The 18,012-nt window shown below is 44.6% G+C and overlaps 1 protein-coding gene across 1 annotated transcript; it reads left to right on the top strand.

The window, feature by feature from the left end:
- The first annotated feature begins 3,548 nt into the window (after window positions 1-3,548).
- OLIG1 (oligodendrocyte transcription factor 1) lies at window positions 3,549-5,897 on the top strand. Its single transcript, XM_073362060.1, has one exon. The coding sequence runs from the start codon at window positions 3,753-3,755 to the stop codon at window positions 4,437-4,439; it is 687 nt and encodes a 228-aa protein (XP_073218161.1). The 5' UTR covers window positions 3,549-3,752; the 3' UTR covers window positions 4,440-5,897.
- The last annotated feature ends 12,115 nt before the right edge of the window (window positions 5,898-18,012 follow it).

Raw genomic sequence — 18,012 nt, 5'->3', positions numbered from 1 at the left:
AGACTGGTGTGTTACACTGAATTACTATCAACATTATCTTTCCAAAGAAGAGAAAGGAGAATGGGATGTGTGTGTGTGTGTGTGCATGCCGGTATAGTATCTAGCACAGTAGGATCCTGACATGATTTGGACCTCGCGGCTCTACTGCAATACAAATAATCATCAATAATAAATCATTGGAGAAAGGAAAAATTAGAAACATGAAGAGGAGGAGGAAGGGGATGAAGAAACTTGTGTACATTCTAAATGTTCTCCCTCCCTAACTTCAATTGGTACAAGCAGAAAAAGGATTTAATTTCTGCCCCATTCTTGACAATGGCTTCTCTGGTCAGAGAATCAGATGGGAAGAGAGGAGGAGTTGGTTACAAAACAGGGCCACTGATTCTCTGTTCCTCCATTGATGGGCTTGGTGTAGCAACTGTAAGGGAGCAGGGCAGCAGTAAAGGTAGCTTTAAGCCATTGTTGCACTCCTTGTATCATTGGGATAGCTGAGGGCCTGCCCAGCCCTGGCGCATGTTCGCCTAGGGGCTGCTCTAACTTACGTTCTGGCTGAAATGGCCTCCTGTGGGACATCTGCCCAAGTGAGAATAGCTGGAGTGTGGTGCATTCTAGTCACACACCCTTCCCTGATATGCTCCCTATGGCAGGGCTTGGGAGAGGGCTGGCACAGAGCTTTTTCAGTATGACTATTTCCATCCTCTTCATATTACCAGAACAGGAAAAGAGATATTAACTCCTATGGAGTTTAAAGTGGTCATTTCTACAAGCATCACAAAGTGTGGGCTTTAATCAATCCACCTTATAGAAATGATCCTAGGGGAAGAGTCACCATAGTTTCAGTTCTTTGAGTACATGGACTCTTAGTCAATATCCTGACATGTTTTCTGACTGTGTCCAAAGCAGGTCCATCAATTTCATGGCCAGTTCATCCAACAAAAGACTAACAGCATGAATTTCAGAGGCAGAAGCCTCTTTGATACCTTCTTCCAATCCTTTCTAGAGTGTACAAAGCTTCTTGGTTTTATCCAGTATATGAAGTTAAGTCGATGTACACATTTTTGTAAGAAGTACTGGGGTAATGTGGAGAATATTTCTATTTTCAAAATACTATTGAAAATCAGGTGCCCAATATATGCGTGTTTCAGATGTGCTTTCCCTGTGCATGTTCACAAAAAATAGCTGAGAGACTGGAGGCTCTATTAATCAGTTTTCCCCTTTGAAACAAAAATATTTCCTCACAAGAAAGGCGAGAAGCAACAGCACTGGCGCAAAAACGTATGAAGTGCATTTTGCTGGAAATTATTTTACTTTGCACCTGAAAAGTATGCTGAGCAGACGGCCAACAGCGTGCCGTGTTTCACTTGGGTAATTTGAAATAGGGGCAGAAGTGATGTCCGCAGCTCTTTTTTTCCCCATAAGTATTTCAAGGATACATTTGGAGCTCTGTTATCTGTTCCACAAGCAACATTTGCTCTTTAGAAGTATTTTTATAAGCTACAGGGGAAAATTTTTGACGACAGGGAAATGATCCCAACCTGTCTTTCAGTAGTGTGGCAGAATTTTAGTAAGCGGTTCCTACAAGAACCCTTTAACACATCACTCTGTGTTCCATGTTTATCTTCCAAAAGCTATACCTACATAGGCTGGACTTCCACTTCATTACTAATTCTGATAGAAGCACAGACTCTCTTTGTCAGTAAACATATCCTTGACTTTGTGTACTTCTTTTCCCAGCACATAAGTTGTGCTCTTGCAGCTGTTCATTCTGCACCAGGAAAAAAAATATATATATATATACACACATATACACACACATACATATATATATATATATACACACACACACACACACATATACACACACATACATATAAAGGGAACATTCATTGAGCCCACCGACTCATTTCCTATAGATTGATGAATAACTTTCAGAGAGTAATGAGTTTTTCCTCACTGATGATCTGGGCTGAATCTGAACAGGTGAACTAGAAATGAATGTCTTTAAAGCCTATTCTCAGTGAACACATTTTTTTAAAAAGTAGAACTGTTCTTCCATTGAATATTTCTTCTCATCAGACACACTGGCTTCCACTGCTTTTTTTTTTTTTCCTCCCCCGTTCCATTCCTTTAACAGCATTAAGGGCTTGATCCCAAGTCCACAGAAATCAATGGAAAGACTCTCATTGAGTTCAGTGCACTACAGATCAAACTGTACTAGGGGAATATCTAGGTTCACCACATTACATTTAATTTTAGTTGAAAAGACAAAGAATTAATGTCATATTTTGTCCCAATTGTTGGTTACATTCATATTTCTTATATTAAAACCAATGAAAATTTACTATGATTTGTAGAATATGTGAAATCTACTTATCTATTTCTGTTTTTATGCAACTGTTAAACTGCTAGTCTTAAACTGTGGCTACAGAATGACCAGTATGCCATACAAAAAACTGTGAAGTATCACTAAGGTAACTGAGAACTTAGAGGCAGTTTGGCTGCTCAGTTGTCTATCTAATACATAGACAGGCTTTCCAGCTTGAAGAAGAGCTCTGTGTAGTTCAAAAGCTTGTCACTTTCATCAACAGATGATCCAATAAATATATTACTTCACCCACCTTGTCTCCCCAATATCCTAGGACAAAACACAGCTACAACAATGCATATTTAAGAAATACACAGACTCAAAGAAAAACATTAATTCAGTAAGTAGAGATGGGCCTGAGCAAAAATTCTGGATCTAAGAATTGAGAGGGGGTATTTTATCCACCATCCACATTTTGCAGTTGGTCCCAACTCTCTGTTGTTGTTGTTTTGATTTTTTTTTTTGGGGGGGGGGGGAGGGGAAGACAGCCCATCTCTAACAACAACAACAACAACAACTGGAGGAAGAGGGAATCCTGAAAGGCTTTTTAAAAGGAGCTATGGAAGCAAAGAAAAAGACAAACCAGACACTGCTTTATGTGCTCTGAAAGGGAGAGTCAGTTCAGAAATAAACTCTCTTTTCAATCCCTTGGCAGACATTCAAATTCTTGGAAGCAGTCAGAGCCTAGGAGGGGAACGGGGAGAAATATAGGGAGAAAACAGAGTGTCTCAAATAACAAAGGAAGGTGCCTGGCAAAGCAGAGGAGCCCGTGGGAGGGAAATGGGCTCCGGGATGGCAGCGCTCCTGGGCCGCAGAACTGCCGAGCAAACCTTGGCCAACAAGAAGAAGTTTATTGTAAGTTTCAGAGTAACAGCCGTGTTAGTCTGTATTCGCAAAAAGAAAAGGAGGACTTGTGGCACCTTAGAGACTAACCAATTTATTAGAGCATAAGCTTTCGTGAGCTACAGCTCACTTCTTGTAGCTCACGAAAGCTTATGCTCTAATAAATTGGTTAGTCTCTAAGGTGCCACAAGTACTCCTTTTCTTTTATTGTAAGTGCAACTCTTCCTCCCCGCAGCAGGCGACAACCAATGAGAGCCCGTCTCTGCCCAGCTTTGCGCTCCCATTGGCTGCCCACTGCCATCCCTTTGCCCAAAGTGGGAGAAATGGATTTAAAGGGCCCCGGCTAGCTCATTCCCTTCCCCAGACCTGAGCGACAAGCTCCTCGCGGCAAATGGTTCCTACCCACCGTGGCCACCTTCGGTAAGGTGAGTCTAGTGCGAAGGCCAGCCCTGTGTTCGTGTTCACGCCTGCAGCTGCCCGTCAGGCCCTCCCCCAGCCCTCGCTATGAAGGTGTGCCGCCTCGTCTGAACGCAGCAGGAGGACCATGTTGAGGCAACAACGCCCAGGTGAGGTGCAGCTGGGGACAGCCCTGTATGAGCTGGTTGGCTACAGGCAGCCCTCCTCCACCTTGCTCCCTAAGCAAGTGCATGACAAGCCGGAGCCTGCTCCTGAGCAGCAGCAGCAGGGGCTGGGCAGTGCCAGAGGCGGCGGCGGCAAGACAGAGCAGAAAAAGGAGCAGCAGCAGCTGAGGCGGAAGATCAACAGCCGGGAGAGGAAGAGGATGCAGGACCTGAACCTGGCCATGGACGCGCTGCGGGAGGTGATCATGCCCTACTCGGCAGCCCACTGCCAGAGCTCCCCAGGCAGGAAGCTCTCCAAGATCGCCACGCTGCTCCTGGCCAGGAACTACATCCTCTTGCTGGGCAGCTCGCTGCAGGAGCTCAGGCGGATCATTGGGGAGATGAGCGGCTCCGGGCCCAGGCTGCTGCTGGCCGGGCTGCCCCTCTTCGCTGCGCCGGGCTCTGTGCTGCTCACCCCGGGGAACTTGAACCACCCGGACAGCCTGCGGTCCGCCAGCAAATACCTCTCGCTGTCCCTGGAGGAGCAGCAGTGCAGCCAGCTGCATTTGGCCGGAGGCGCCAGCCTGTGCACCTGCGCCATCTGCAAGTTCCCGCACTTCATCCCCTCCAGCCTCAGCCTAGCCGCCGTGCAGAGCCAGTTCTCCAAGTGATCGCAGGCGCGGGGCGGCGGGAGGAGGGGGCGCGGGGTGGGGTGCCAGGCCGGGGACTGCAAGCTTCGGGCTCCGGAGCGCTGGGGGGGGCGGCGGCGGGGGGGGGGGTCGGTGCGCTCCGGGCAGCTGCGAGGAAGGCGGGCCCGGGCTCTTGGCTGCCCCTGGGGGAAGGGCCGCTGGGCGACGCTCTGCGGCGCGCCTGAAGGCGCGTGTTTGCAAGGGCCTGTTTTCAAAGCGGAACCCAGGCGGCAGAGCGAGCTCCCAGAGCCCCTCGGCGGGGAGAAGCCGCGCTGGGCTCCGCTCAGCCGCCCTGGCCGAGCCACGCCCCTGAGCCGCGGGAGGCTCGCTTGGGGTGTGCCAGCCCTGGCCTCGCCGCCGCTATACCGGCGATGCCCCTGCAGGCGTTCCACAGGTGACAGGGGAGGAGAGGCCAGAATCCTTTGGCCACCCGAGTCGAAGATATGGAAAACAACGCCGAAAAGATCCGTTTAGCGGAGCATCTTCCACAACGCTTTATTTAGCTAGGAGAGCATCTAATCACTGTAGCTGGAACTGCACCCTGGCTTACTGAGCTAGCATTCAGGGTAATAAAGTAACCGGTCTTAAACAATATGTAGAATTAAAGGTATGTACTAGGCAGTGGTTTAAAGGAGACCGTACTTCTTCTGTGTAGTCATTTTCTCTTTCAGTAACCTAAGCAGAATCCAACTTGTTACCTACTCGCGATCATTTCGAATCCTAGAAATGTAGGACTGGAAGGGACCTCCATCTTTAGGAATCTGAATTTTTAGAACTGAAACAGGGTGGGTTTTTTTTAAGTCTTGTGCGGGGGAGCAGCTTATTGTATTTCTAGATTGGTTTAACCACCAACATTTGAGTGTTGCTGGCAAACATAGTGCCACCTTGAACACAAATAAGTACCACAATTTACTAAAAAGGAGAGAATGCGTTCCTGACGATACGCATTACCCAGAGAAGATAATCCATTAACTCGATCTAATAGAGGAAAATAAGGTAGGACCACTATCTTAGGAAAGCAAAAGTTGCTCCCCCGCCCCATACTGTGTTAATCCACATGATGCTTTCAGAGGCAGCGTTATTACTGCAGATTTCTAAGAACAGACAAGGTCAATTCTGAAACACTTTGTTTTAAACAAAGGTTTTTGAAAAGTAAAGAAAGCAGAGTGTTTCTTCAGAGCCAGCCTGTACATTAGTTAAAAGACACTGCAAAGAACAGGAATCCTCACTAGTATACTAATACAAGTGAAATGTACATTTAAAAGCAATGTTTATGATGGGGTTTTTTCATGCACTTATTTCTGGGAATGGGTTTTCCTTGTTTTGTTGCTGTGTAGTTTATTTTAATGGCATATTTTAACTGTAGTGTTTTATCACTGTGTCACCCTTTTACTTGGAAATGTACAGTCATAATAAAAATCACAATTTCCCTGTATCCTGTCAGCGGTCTTGTTAATGACTGAACAAGATGGTCTTAGCCAGTTGACAATATTTACCTGGTTTCAGTTATTAATGATAAAATTTAACTTGATGTTCGGGGCATAAAATAACTAAGTAATGACCTGAAAAAAATGAGTAAGAATTTGTTCCTGCAAACAAAGATAGATCTGGATTCCCACTCATCTAAAGAAAATCCTAGAATCACAGAAATGGAGGGCTGGAAGGGAACTCCAGAAGTCATCGAGTCCAGCCCCCTACACCGAGGCAGGACCAAGTAAACCTAGCCCATTCCTGGCAGGCATTTGTCTAACCTGTTTTTAAAAAACCTCCAGTGATGGGGATTCCACAACCTCCCTTGAAAGCTTATTCTAGAGCTTAACTACCCTTATAGTTGGAAAGTGTTTCCTAATCTCTAACTTAAATCTCCCTTGCTGCAGATTAAACCCATTGCTTCTTGTTCTGCCTTCAGTGGATATGGAGACCAACTGATCAGTCCTCTCTCTAATAACTCTTTGAGGATGGTTATCAAGCTCTTTTCCCTGTCATCTTTTCTCAAGATTAAACATGCCCAATTTTTTTAACATTTCCTGATAGGTTTAGAAAACCTGACCTTTCATCATTTTTGTTGCTTTCTGCCAGACTCTAGCCAACTTGTGTGGCAGCCAGAATTCGATGCAGTACTACAGCTGAGGCCTCACCAGTGCCCTGTAGTGAGGGACAATTGCCTCCAGGGTCTTACATACAGCACTCCTGTTAATACGCCCCAGAATGCTATTGGCCTTTTTCACAACTGCATCACGTTGACTCATTCAATTTGTGATCCACTAAAACCCCAGATCCTCTTTCAGCAGTTCTACCACCTAACTAGCCAGTTATTCTCCATTTTGTAGTTGTGCATTTGATTGCACTTAGGAAGGAAAAGTTCTTTATTGAATTTCATCTTGTTGAATTCAGACCAGTTCTCCAATTTGAATTCTAATCCTGTCCTAGACCCCATTTCATTAGTTTGCTTATGAGCATGTCATGTGGGACTAATTTGAAAGCCTTACTAAAAACAAGATAGATGTCTGTTGTTTCCCCCTACCTATTAGGCCAGTAAACCTGTCAAAGAAGGAAATTAGGCTGGCTTGGCAATGATTTGTTCTTTGACAAATCCCTGCTGGTTATGTCTTATAATCCTATTATTCGCTAGGTGCTTATAAATTAATTGTTTAACAAGAACAAATTATATCTTTCCAAGTATCAAAGTTAGGTAATTCCCCAGGTCCTCCTTGTTCCCCTTTTTAAAGATAAGAACTGTGTTTTCCCTTCTCCAGTCCTCTGGGACCTCATCCATCCTCCATGAGTTCTCAAAAATAATTGCTAAGGGTTCTGAGATTGCTTCAGCTTGTTCCTTCAGCACCCTTGGATGAATTTCATAAGGCCCTGCCTACTTGAATACATCTAAACTTATCTCAATATTCTTTAACCTGTTCTTTCCCTGTTTTGGTTTGTATTTCTTCCCTCTTGTTGTTCATATTAATTGTATTGGCTATCTGGTCACAATTAACCTTTTTAGTGAAGACTGAAGCAAAATAGGCATTAAACACCTCAACCTATTTGATGTCATTAGCCCTCCTCCCCTACTAAATAAAGGGCCTATGCTTTCCTTTGTCTTCCTCTCACTCCCAAAGTATTGAAAGGAGCTCTTCTTATTCCTTTTTATGTCCTTCGCTAGGTGTGACTAATTTTGTGCCTTAACCTTTCTGATTTTGTCCCTACATGTTTGCTCTGTTCTTTTCTACTCCTCCTTAGCAATTCATCCATGTTTCTACTTTTTATAGGATTCTTTTTTGATTTTCAGTTAATTAAAGAGCTCCTGATGGAGCCATATTGGCCTCTGACTATTCTTCCTATCTTTCCTTTGCATCGGGATAGTTTGCAGTTGTGCTTTTAATATTGTCTCTTTGAAACTGCCAGCTTGCTTGAACTCTTTATTTCCCCCCCCCCTTAGATTTTCTTCTCCTAGGACCCTACCTACCCAATTTCTGAGTTTGTTAAAGTCTGCTTTTTTGTTTTTGTTTTTTAAAGAGAGATTAGAGATCTCCTATAACAACAACATGGAAACACATTAGTCAATGTATCTTTCCAGTTATTGACAAAGCTATACCAATTAAAGCTGTGAGCACTTATGAAAAAGTGACTCAGCCATACCTAGTAAGTTATATCTAACTTGCCAGGCTTTAAGATGACTATTCCACAACTTGTGTGGTGGTAGTGTAAAGTCTGTATGTTTGGTGGCACTAACAATTGAAGAAGTGAAATGACTGCTAAGATATTCACTCACTGCCTAGAATCACTTACTGATATTAGGTGCACTACTGACCTGGATGTGACCACTACACCACTCAGAGTCTAGAGTTCTAGTCACATCACATTCAAAGTAATAAGTCTTCAGGCCTGATCTTGCAGTCATTACTCCAGTGGGAATTTGCATGAGTAAAGACTGCAGGATCAGATTATATGAAAATAAATAATTAAAAATATTTCTGTAAAGCCAAGCTTGCTATCTTTTTTGTAAATCTGTTTTTAATCACCTTTCTCCTGCTAAAAGCATTTCACAGTAGAATTTTACAAGCTGACTGTATTTCTTACTATGATGTTGCTATGGTTTTGACAGCAAAGTTGATGAGATAAGTAAAGCTTGCAAAATAAACCCCCACTATTTTACCCAAAATTTAGCAGATAACTATAATAATAATAGCAACACTACTTAGCTATTATATTGTGCTCTTTATCCAGAGGTCTCAAAGCACTCTACAAAAGAGGGAAAGTATAATTTTCCCCATTTTACAGGTTATTGATTATTGGTAAGAGAACGAAAGCTTTCATTCTGAAAGAAAATGCTGTAATATGATCAGTCGGGGTGATGGAAGTAGCTCACATTTTCATGGAAACACTAAGGATTGTGATGTTAGGCTATTGGTTAATCAGAGCATGCATTGGCTTTCTAAAAATCACATATCTGATCTTGGATAGGGCTATCCAGAAGTTTATTTGAGCTGTGACTGAAAACACTCCCACTCTATCTACTATTCTTTCCCTATGGGTTCACCTGACCAGGGTCTCAGACATTTGAAGTGAACAGCACCATTATCCAAAAAGATGAACACAGGCTAGCTGAAATAGGCCACATCATGGATAAGAAATGTATTCACCCCATGCAACTTCCTACAGAAATTGATAGCACTTTCTTAAAGTCCCTCTATATTTGCTCATTGGCAATAGAAATCAATAGCTTCCCTCTTTCCATAACTTGTATGCAAGAATGGATGACAGAGCCACAGCGTCCATTGTAGCCTCATGGCAGATTTTAGAAAATAAATTGGAATAAAGAAAGGAGAGGAATAGATTCTTCTAATTCACAGCATCAGCTAAACATGGTACAATCCTGTCCTTCTAGTGATGCTTTCCAAAAGATCTCCAAGACATGCACAATATTTGGTTTTAACCCTGAACAAATTAAAACCACGTGAAACAAAGCACGTGCATAGCTGTATAAACAAGGGGAATATTGGTCATAACACTCAGTTGTAAAACTCAAATGAACTTTAAAATTAACCACGTGGGTCTTGTCCTAGCTCCTAATCTGTATTTCATAACACAAAACCAGCACTGGTTGGCATCACTTTAAGGATGAGAGGATTGTTTTAAAATATGGTAGATGATACAGGGTGGAGAAAAAAAATTAAACTATTTGATGTTTAAATGCTTGAGCTTTGTTTCCTAATTCTTGCTGTGCCAGAGGACTGATGGGATGTTTGGCTAATTTGGAGACAAAGGGCAGCACTAACTTTGAACATATCTATATTTTTTGATGGGCAGGAGTGGGTACTAAATACTTGAAGGAATTTGGTCGGGCGGAAAATGTAACTATCCATATACTGAATGTAACTGTCCGTATACTGAATTTCTTTGTTAACTTATCAAAGAATAAACCCAGGGCCCAATTCTCTTTTGTGCCCTAGCATAGTAAACGGAACTTATATTGGGCAGAAATGGTCCCTGGGAAATAACCCCATACCAAAAAGTTCACTGGCTGGCATATAGTTATCACAATGACCCTCTCGCTCCTCCACTGCAGTAAGAGGTGAATAAAAGTCATAGCGAGGCCAATGTATGCTGCATCTGAGCTAGTCTCAGCAGCCAATGGCCTGTAGGGTATGCTGGAGGCTGCTCTAAATATGTGGACCACAATGATGGCTTAAAAGGTCTATTACCATTATGTGACAGGTGAACACCCTTCTCATGAGTGCCTCCTGCTGGCTGGGTGCAAACCTGCTCTCTCTCTCTCCTCACGGTGCCCCCTGTCAGCCCTTATCAGGATGTTCTTTAATGGCTCGGCCCTCTGGCTAAGTCACACAGAGTCTAAAAGTGAGGAACCCCTTTGAGGGTAACAAAGGTCCACCAGGGCCTATCACTGTGCCCCTGTTGGTGTCTGTGGCCCTGCCTCTGGGCTCAGTCCTCAGCCCCATCTGGGCTGTCTTTAAGTCTGTCCTCGCCCTGTTATAGAGCAGTACCCACAAGGCTTTCTCCCTGGAGACTCGTTGCCTTTAGCAGTTTTATGGTTTCCCAGCTCTCCAGCCAGGTCACTTCTTAACTTCAGTCCCTTTCTGGGAGGTGGGGGGTAACAAAGTTCAATGAGTGGTTGAACCTCTTCAGGGTTTCAGCCCCGTCCCTGAGCCTGTTTAAATTCCCAGCCCCTTTCTTGGCCTTCTAAACAAAACTTGGCCCCTTTTCAGGGCTTTGGCCACTTCCCTGGCGGCCAGTGCGGGGGCCCAGGCTTCCCCACCTGTTGCCTCTGGGAGGAACCTTCCAGCCCCACCTCCTTGGGCCGGGGAAGTCAATCCTGCCAGCTCCTGAGGAGCTGGGGCCACAGGAGTGGGGAACATGTGCTTCCGGGCTGGGTTGGGGTGGGGCCCAGGGAGACTCACAGCACCACAGTGTCTCCCTAGAGCTCCTGCAGCCTCACGGATACCTCAGCAGGGAGAAGGGAGTGGGCAATGCCCCTACCTCCGGCTGAGCAGAGGGACCCTGCTCCCAGAGCCTTTCCCAGTGACCCTGAACCCGGCCTGGGGCCACCGTGCTCTCCCCACCAGAGTTACCTTCTCCTGCTGCGCCGCACCCGGAAACGTTTCTGGCTCGCTCAGTCCCTGTCCCCGGCAGCTGGGCCCAGGCAGGGAACAGGTCGGAGCCACTTCTCATGATGGCTGAGGGTGGCCACTCTGTGCGGTGCGCAGCAGCTGTCTGAGAGAGAGAGCCCAGCCAGGGAGGCGGCTGCACTCCGCCCCGTGAGCGCCCGGGCCCGGCTGCTGGGCCCGGGCTGCTGCTGCTGCCTCCTCCCCAGCCAGGCTGTCTCACAGACCGTGATCCTGAGTGGAGTCAGCCGGCATGAGAAGCAGCTTCGTACCGTCCCCCTCTCCTCCCCACGCAGATCCGGCTGCCTGGAGGGCGGAGCCAAGTGGGGGCCTGCGGGGAGGTGCAGCAGGAGAAGGACAATGTAGACAGTACAAGGCCGATGAGAGAACTTCTCCTGTCAATTTAGGTACTGCCTCTCAGGGATGTGAAGCACCTACACCACCTCCCATCGGCACAGGTAGCATCTTCACTGAAGTGCTACCGTGGCACCACTGCTGCACTTTAGGTGTAGACAAGCCCTAAGTGGTGGAAACATTACTTGAGCATAATATGAGAACATAAGAGGCTGCTTATAGTTCAGCTGGCAGGGCTATCACTGAAGGAGGACCCACCACAACAGAGGGAAGATGGACCCCATGGCAAGAAGAGATTAATTATGAAGGCTTGGATTTCCAAAGGAGTCTAAGGGCATTAGAGGCCGAACTCCCAATGGGGATGGGGACCTAACTCCCTTAGGCTTATTTGAAAATCCCAGCCTAAAAGGTTACCATCTATGATTCAAAATCCAGTGCTCTACCACACATAGATGGGAGCTGGTGGAGTGGTTGAGGCTCCTCGTATGAACACGGTTACAAACCCTAGGCTGAAAACGGTGTCTATAGTAAACATACAGCAGAATACAGTTGAACAGAAAAGAATGACATGTGCGGGGAGCATTGATTGTGCCTTGAATTGAAAGGATGCCGTAGGAAACTTCTACTACATTGCAATTGTCTGGACTGGAAAAAAGAGAAAGGCCAAGGGGAAAGGTTCTAGCTAACTCATTGCTCATAATTTCCACTGGTGTCTCAATGGCTATAATTGCAACAGGACAATATCAGGTCACAAGTGAGAAGCTGAGGAAAGAACTCAGACCAAAGATTTAAAAATTAGGTGATGTGATGCATGGGATAAGGTGTCCCTCTGAAACTCTGCACAGTAATAAAAGGTAAAATTTTAAAAAATTAAGCAAAACTCTCATCAAATGAGCTGAGCTTTGCCTGGTTTCCACTTGAAATCAGAAACCTTTCCCCAGCACCCAAAACTCATACAAAAGTTTTTCACAAACCTAGGCAGAGTTTTAGGTTTTACAGAAGTTTTGCATAGCTTTCTAGAAGGATTAAATTCACCCCAGACCAGAAGGCTAGTCACAAGGCTTACGTACCACTTAAGTTTCACTTAAAACTTATTTTGAGGATTTAAATAGGACTCAAGTGGTGTATAAACTTGTGCTGGCCCCTCTGTACAGGTGTGAATTTCACACTAATGTGGTTAAGTACAGTACTGGCAGTAAAGAAATCTGACTTCTATTCTGGGTGCAGACTTCACGTGACTAATAATGCTTACAGCAACTCTGTGAGGCTAAGTTCATTAATGTTTGTAAAGTGCATTGAGATCCTCAGCTGGAAGGCATTATAAAAAAAATTATTAGGAAAAAATGCAAGTTGTCCAATTAAAATAAACTAGCAAATATAACTACTTAGCTGATACCCAACTTTTAAAATGAAGCTTTCCCAGTGTTGCTGAGCAATATTGTAGCATAATTGCTTGATTTTGAAGTGTCAAATGGGTAGCTAGAAAGGCCATCTTGTGATATTTTAAACTCTACTAAATATTCAAAATCTAGTTACAGAAATAACATAGAACTATTGTTTGGTTTGGGTTTGTGTTGTTGTTGTTGATTATGGCTTGCAAAACAAATCTCTCATATCTATTTTCTGAAATGTATATTATCACCAGCATTGGCATTTTGATTAAAATCTCATCACATGGAGACAATTTTTAATTGAAGTTCCTTCTATATAACCTGCAATGGGAAGTGTCAGGCAACTTTAAATACATGCACCACTGCCAGCTCTATCTATAAAGAATTGTCTAACCCAAAGTAACATCATTAAGAATAATGATAGGACAGCTCAGATAGAACAATGAAGGTCATATAAGTATCTAGACAGACAGATAATTTAATAAGTCATTATTGATTTATTAAACAGAATTCAAACGCCCTTGGGATTCAGAAGTTCCAAAGTGCTCATTGCAATAGAAATCTCTCACATGACAAAATTAGCCAGGTTTTTGAATTAGGCCATTAATCTCTTTGCCTATCATTTTTCTTTAGAATAGCCCCTGGAAACCACTTTGACAAAATCTTTTACTTTCATTGAATCAGATTTCTATTTTAAGAGTGGGATCTCCAGCCACTGAAGACCCCATTTATTTGGTTGTAGTGAGTAAGATTACGTTGTGTGCTTGGACATGATTGCTTTATGATGTAAATAAAGTGATTTTCACTGAAGACACTGTACTGAGCAATGAAAATGAATTAATTCATTAATTAAAAATGTCTCACAAGAATCAGGTTACTACTAGCAAAAGAGATGGTTGAAATGGGAATCAAACAAGCATCTGTGCCACATTTGATAGACACTGATTTGGAGAGAACTATTGAAAATCATTGGGTAGAGACTCACTCTGAATAAATTATTCAGCTCCAGAGCATATGTGCCCTCATGTTTATGGAAATACAGTACATCATTCAGCATTAACTGCAGAAGTCTCAGCAGATCATGGGAGCTGGCATGGCAAGATACAACTTTCTGAGCCAAGTCTACATTTTAAAACTAATAATTCTTTTGGTCACAGTGCTTTGTTCTGCGTAGAAGTGGCTAATAAATTTAACTGATTTCAGACTGATCATTGGAGCACCATGTTTTCCGGCAATCCTAGTAAAACAGAGAATCAGAAAGTGAATATTTCTGAGCCAGATATATGATTTAATGCTACACGGAAGGCCAAGAAATAAAAAGAAGATAAGGAAATAAGTGAACAGACACGAGTACAGCGCTAGGTTATAAGCATGGAGAAAAAAGAGTTTGCATAATACTCTCACAGAGTGCAATAGAAATTTCCTGTTAGCTTGAGGGGGAGGAGGGTTTTTTTTGGGGGGGGGGGCCGCGGCGAGGGAATATCTCATACGAGATATCCCAGAATACTCCTAGTATGCTTTTAACTGAGACAGGCGACTATTCAACACTGTTTTTAAATTGTGTTTTATTATACCTTTAGCCCTGGTCTACACTAGGACTTTAGGTCGAATTTAGCAGCATTAAATCGATGTAAACCTGCACCTGTCCACACGATGAAGCCCTTTATTTCGACTTAAAGGGCTCTTAAAATCGATTTCCTTACTCCACCCCTGACAAGTGGATTAGCGCTTAAATCGGCCTTGCCGGGTCGAATTTGGGGTACTGTGGACACAATTCGACGGTATTGGCCTCCGGGAGCTATCCCAGAGTGCTCCATTGTGACTGCTCTGGACAGCACTCTCAACTCAGATGCACGATTGTTTGCCGTTGCTCTGACACAGGGAGGGGCGACTGACGACACGGCTTATAGGGTTGGTTTACAGGGAGCTAAAATCAACAAAGGGGGTGGCTTTACATCATGGAGCATTTCAGGCAGGATTTCACGGAGGGTTCCAATAAGAAATGATGCACCTAAGTTATTGTTCTTATTGGAACAAGGAGGTTAATCTGGCCTGATTGATACATGGCTAGATTTACCTCGCTGCACCTTCTCTGTGAGTGACTGCAGTGTGACCTAGAGGAATGAGTCCCCTAGACGGGGTGTGGGGGGGTTGCAAATGAGTACAAAACAAATCTGGTCTATTTCTTGTTTTGATACACTCCATCTATCTTTTACATCTTTGGCTGGCAGCAGATGGTGCAGAAGGACTGCATGCCATCCACATCTCATGGCTGCTCGGCAGAAGATGGTACAATAGGACTGCTAGCCATCCTCATCTCTTGCCTGCCCGGCAGAAGATGATGCAATAGGACTGCTAGCAATCCGTATCGCCTGCCTGCTCACCATAAGATGGTTCAATAGAACTGACTGCAGGACTAAAGAGAATGACCTGATCAAGTCACTCCAAATTTAGTCCCTGCAGAGGCGACCAGGAGCACCTCGGACATGATGATGACGGCTACCAGTCCTATTGCACTGTCTGCTGCCACAAGGCAATGGGTTGCTGCTGCTGTGTAGCAATGCAGTACTGTGTTTGCCAGCACCCAGGAGACATATGGTGACAGTGAGCTGAGCGGGCTCCATGCTTGCCGTGGTATGGCGTCTGCACAGGTAACTCAGGAAAAAAGGCACGAAACGATTGTCTGCCCTTGCTTTCACGGAGGGAGGGAGGGAACAGGGGCCTGACGATATGTACCCAGAACCACCCATGACAATGTTTTAGCCCCATCAGGCATTGGGATCTCAACCCAGAATTCCAATGGGCAGGGGAGACTACGGGAACTGTGGGATAGCTACCCACAGTGCAACACTCTGGAAGTTGACTCTAGCCTCGGTACTGTGGAAGCACTCCGCCGAGTTAATGCACTTAATGCACTTAGAGCATTTTCTGTGGGGACACACACACACTCGAATATATAAAACCGATTTCTAAAAAAACGACTTCTATAAATTCGACCTAATTTCGTAGTGTAGACATACCCTTACTGTGCTGTGGTTGGCAGGCAGTATGCATAAATTCACTTGTATTAATATGATAGAGAATTATTTCTATATCCTATGGGTGGATTTTTACTAAAAACAACATTGGTCTGGATGATCCCCTCCTTCAGAAAATACCCACAAGAGGTGGTCTGTGGGAGGGAAGGTTTCACAGTGATGAACTCCTTGTTGAGTTCTTCTAAATGTACACACTGTGTTATGTTTATTTGGGAGAAGGCAGCTCAAAGAAGGGCACTTTGCTCTTGGAGCAGAATATGGTGAGGTTTATGACACTCTTTAGTTCCTGGGGGAGTTCATTCCACAGTCTCAGTCCAGACTAGAGAAAGCTTTGTCTCCTGAAAAGACAAGCTTTACCCTCTGGCCTGTGCCAGAGGAGTGAAGCTGTTGACCACGGGTTTCATCTTGAAGCTTTAGGTAATCTTTTCGATCTGCTGGACCCAGGCCATTGAGCACCTTGAAGATAAGAACTGAGACCTTGAACTGACTTGATATTCTATGGGAAGCCAGAGTAGAAAGTGGAGGACAGGGCTGATGTGCTTATGCTAGCCTGTGTTGCTGAGATGTGCTGTAGCATTCTGTACTAGTTGGAGTTTCCTAAGTGCTGAAGGTTTCATGCCCAGATGTGCTGTAGTGCAGACAAGAGGTGATGAAGCCATGAATAACTGAGATCAGGGTTTTTGTCTGAAAGGGTGGGGTGGGGTCTCCTAGCCAACCATAGATGGTAGAAAGCATTGGGAATACTCCTATGGGAGAGTTTAGCGTCAGCGAAGAATCCAATAGCACTCCTAAGATATAGACTGAATAAACCAATTGTAGGTGTGTGCCTTCAACCAAAGGAAACTGCATTGTGGTTGCAAACTGTTCACAGTGCTTTCCCTCTGCCCATCAGCCTGTTTTCTTTCTTGCTTAGGTTCAGCTCCAACCAGCTGATCTCATCCAAGCACTGGGCTACCTTGGTGGTCATGTGTGGTAAGGATAGATAAAGCTATGTGTAATCTGCATATTACTGGCACTCGAGTCCATGTTATTTTATTAACTAGTTCATCTAGTGGCTGCATATAGATGTTGAACAGGACTGGAGAGAGAATTGATCCTTGTGAGACTTGGCAAATGAAGGGTCTAGTGGCACTCTGCAGTTATTTCTTCGTTAGTTAGAAATTGGCTTATGCCTTGAAGCGTGAAGGTTTATAGCCTTTCCAAACTTGCCAGCAAGTTAAAGAAGTATGGGCTGGATGAAGGGACTATAAGGTGGATAGAAAGCTGGCTAGATTGTCAGGCTCAACAGGTAGTGATCAATGGCTCCATGTCTAGTTGGCAGCCGGTATCAAGTGGAGTGCCCCAAGGGTCGGTCTTCGGGCCGGTTTTGTTCAATATCTTCATAAATGATCTGGAGGTTTGTGTAGATTGCACCCTCAGCAAGTTTGTAGATGACACTAAACTGGGAGGAGAGGTAGATACGCTGGAGGGTAGGGATAGGATACAGAGGGACCTAGACAAATTAGAGGATTGGGCCAAAAGAAATCTGATGAGGTTCAACAAGGACAAGTGCAGAGTCCTGCACTTAGGATGGAAGAATCCAATGCACCGCTACAGACTAGGGACCGAATGGCTCGGCAGCAGTTCTGCAGAAAAGGACCTAGGGGTTATAGTGGATGAGAAGCTGGACATGAGTCAACAGTGTGCCCTTGTTGTCAAGAAGGTCAATGGCATTTTGGGATGTATACGTAGGAGCATTGCCAGCAGATCGAGGGACGTGATCGTTCCCCTCTATTCAACATTGGTGAGGCCTCATCTGGAGTACTGTGTCCAGTTTTGGGCCCCACACTACAAGAAGGATGTGGAAAAATTGGAAAGAGTCCAGCGGAGGGCAACAAAAATGATTAGGGGACTGGGACACATGACTTATGAGGAGAGGCTGAGGGAACTGGGATTGTTTAGTCTGCAGAAGAGAAGAATGAGGGGGGATTTGATAGCTGCTTTCAACTACCTGAAAGGGGGTTCCAAAGAGGATGGATCTAGACTGTTCTCAGTGGTAGCAGATGACAGAACGAGGAGTAATGGTCTCAAGTTGCAGTGGGGGAGGTTTAGGTTGGATATTAGGAAAAACTTTTTCACTCAGAGGGTGGTGAAACACTAGAATGCGTTACCTAGG

Source organism: Lepidochelys kempii, chromosome 1 (assembly GCF_965140265.1).
Source record: "Lepidochelys kempii isolate rLepKem1 chromosome 1, rLepKem1.hap2, whole genome shotgun sequence".
In the NCBI taxonomy this organism is placed as follows: domain Eukaryota; kingdom Metazoa; phylum Chordata; order Testudines; family Cheloniidae; genus Lepidochelys; species Lepidochelys kempii.
Note: the sequence above shows the minus strand (reverse complement) of the source record. Positions and strands in the feature narration are given on the sequence as shown.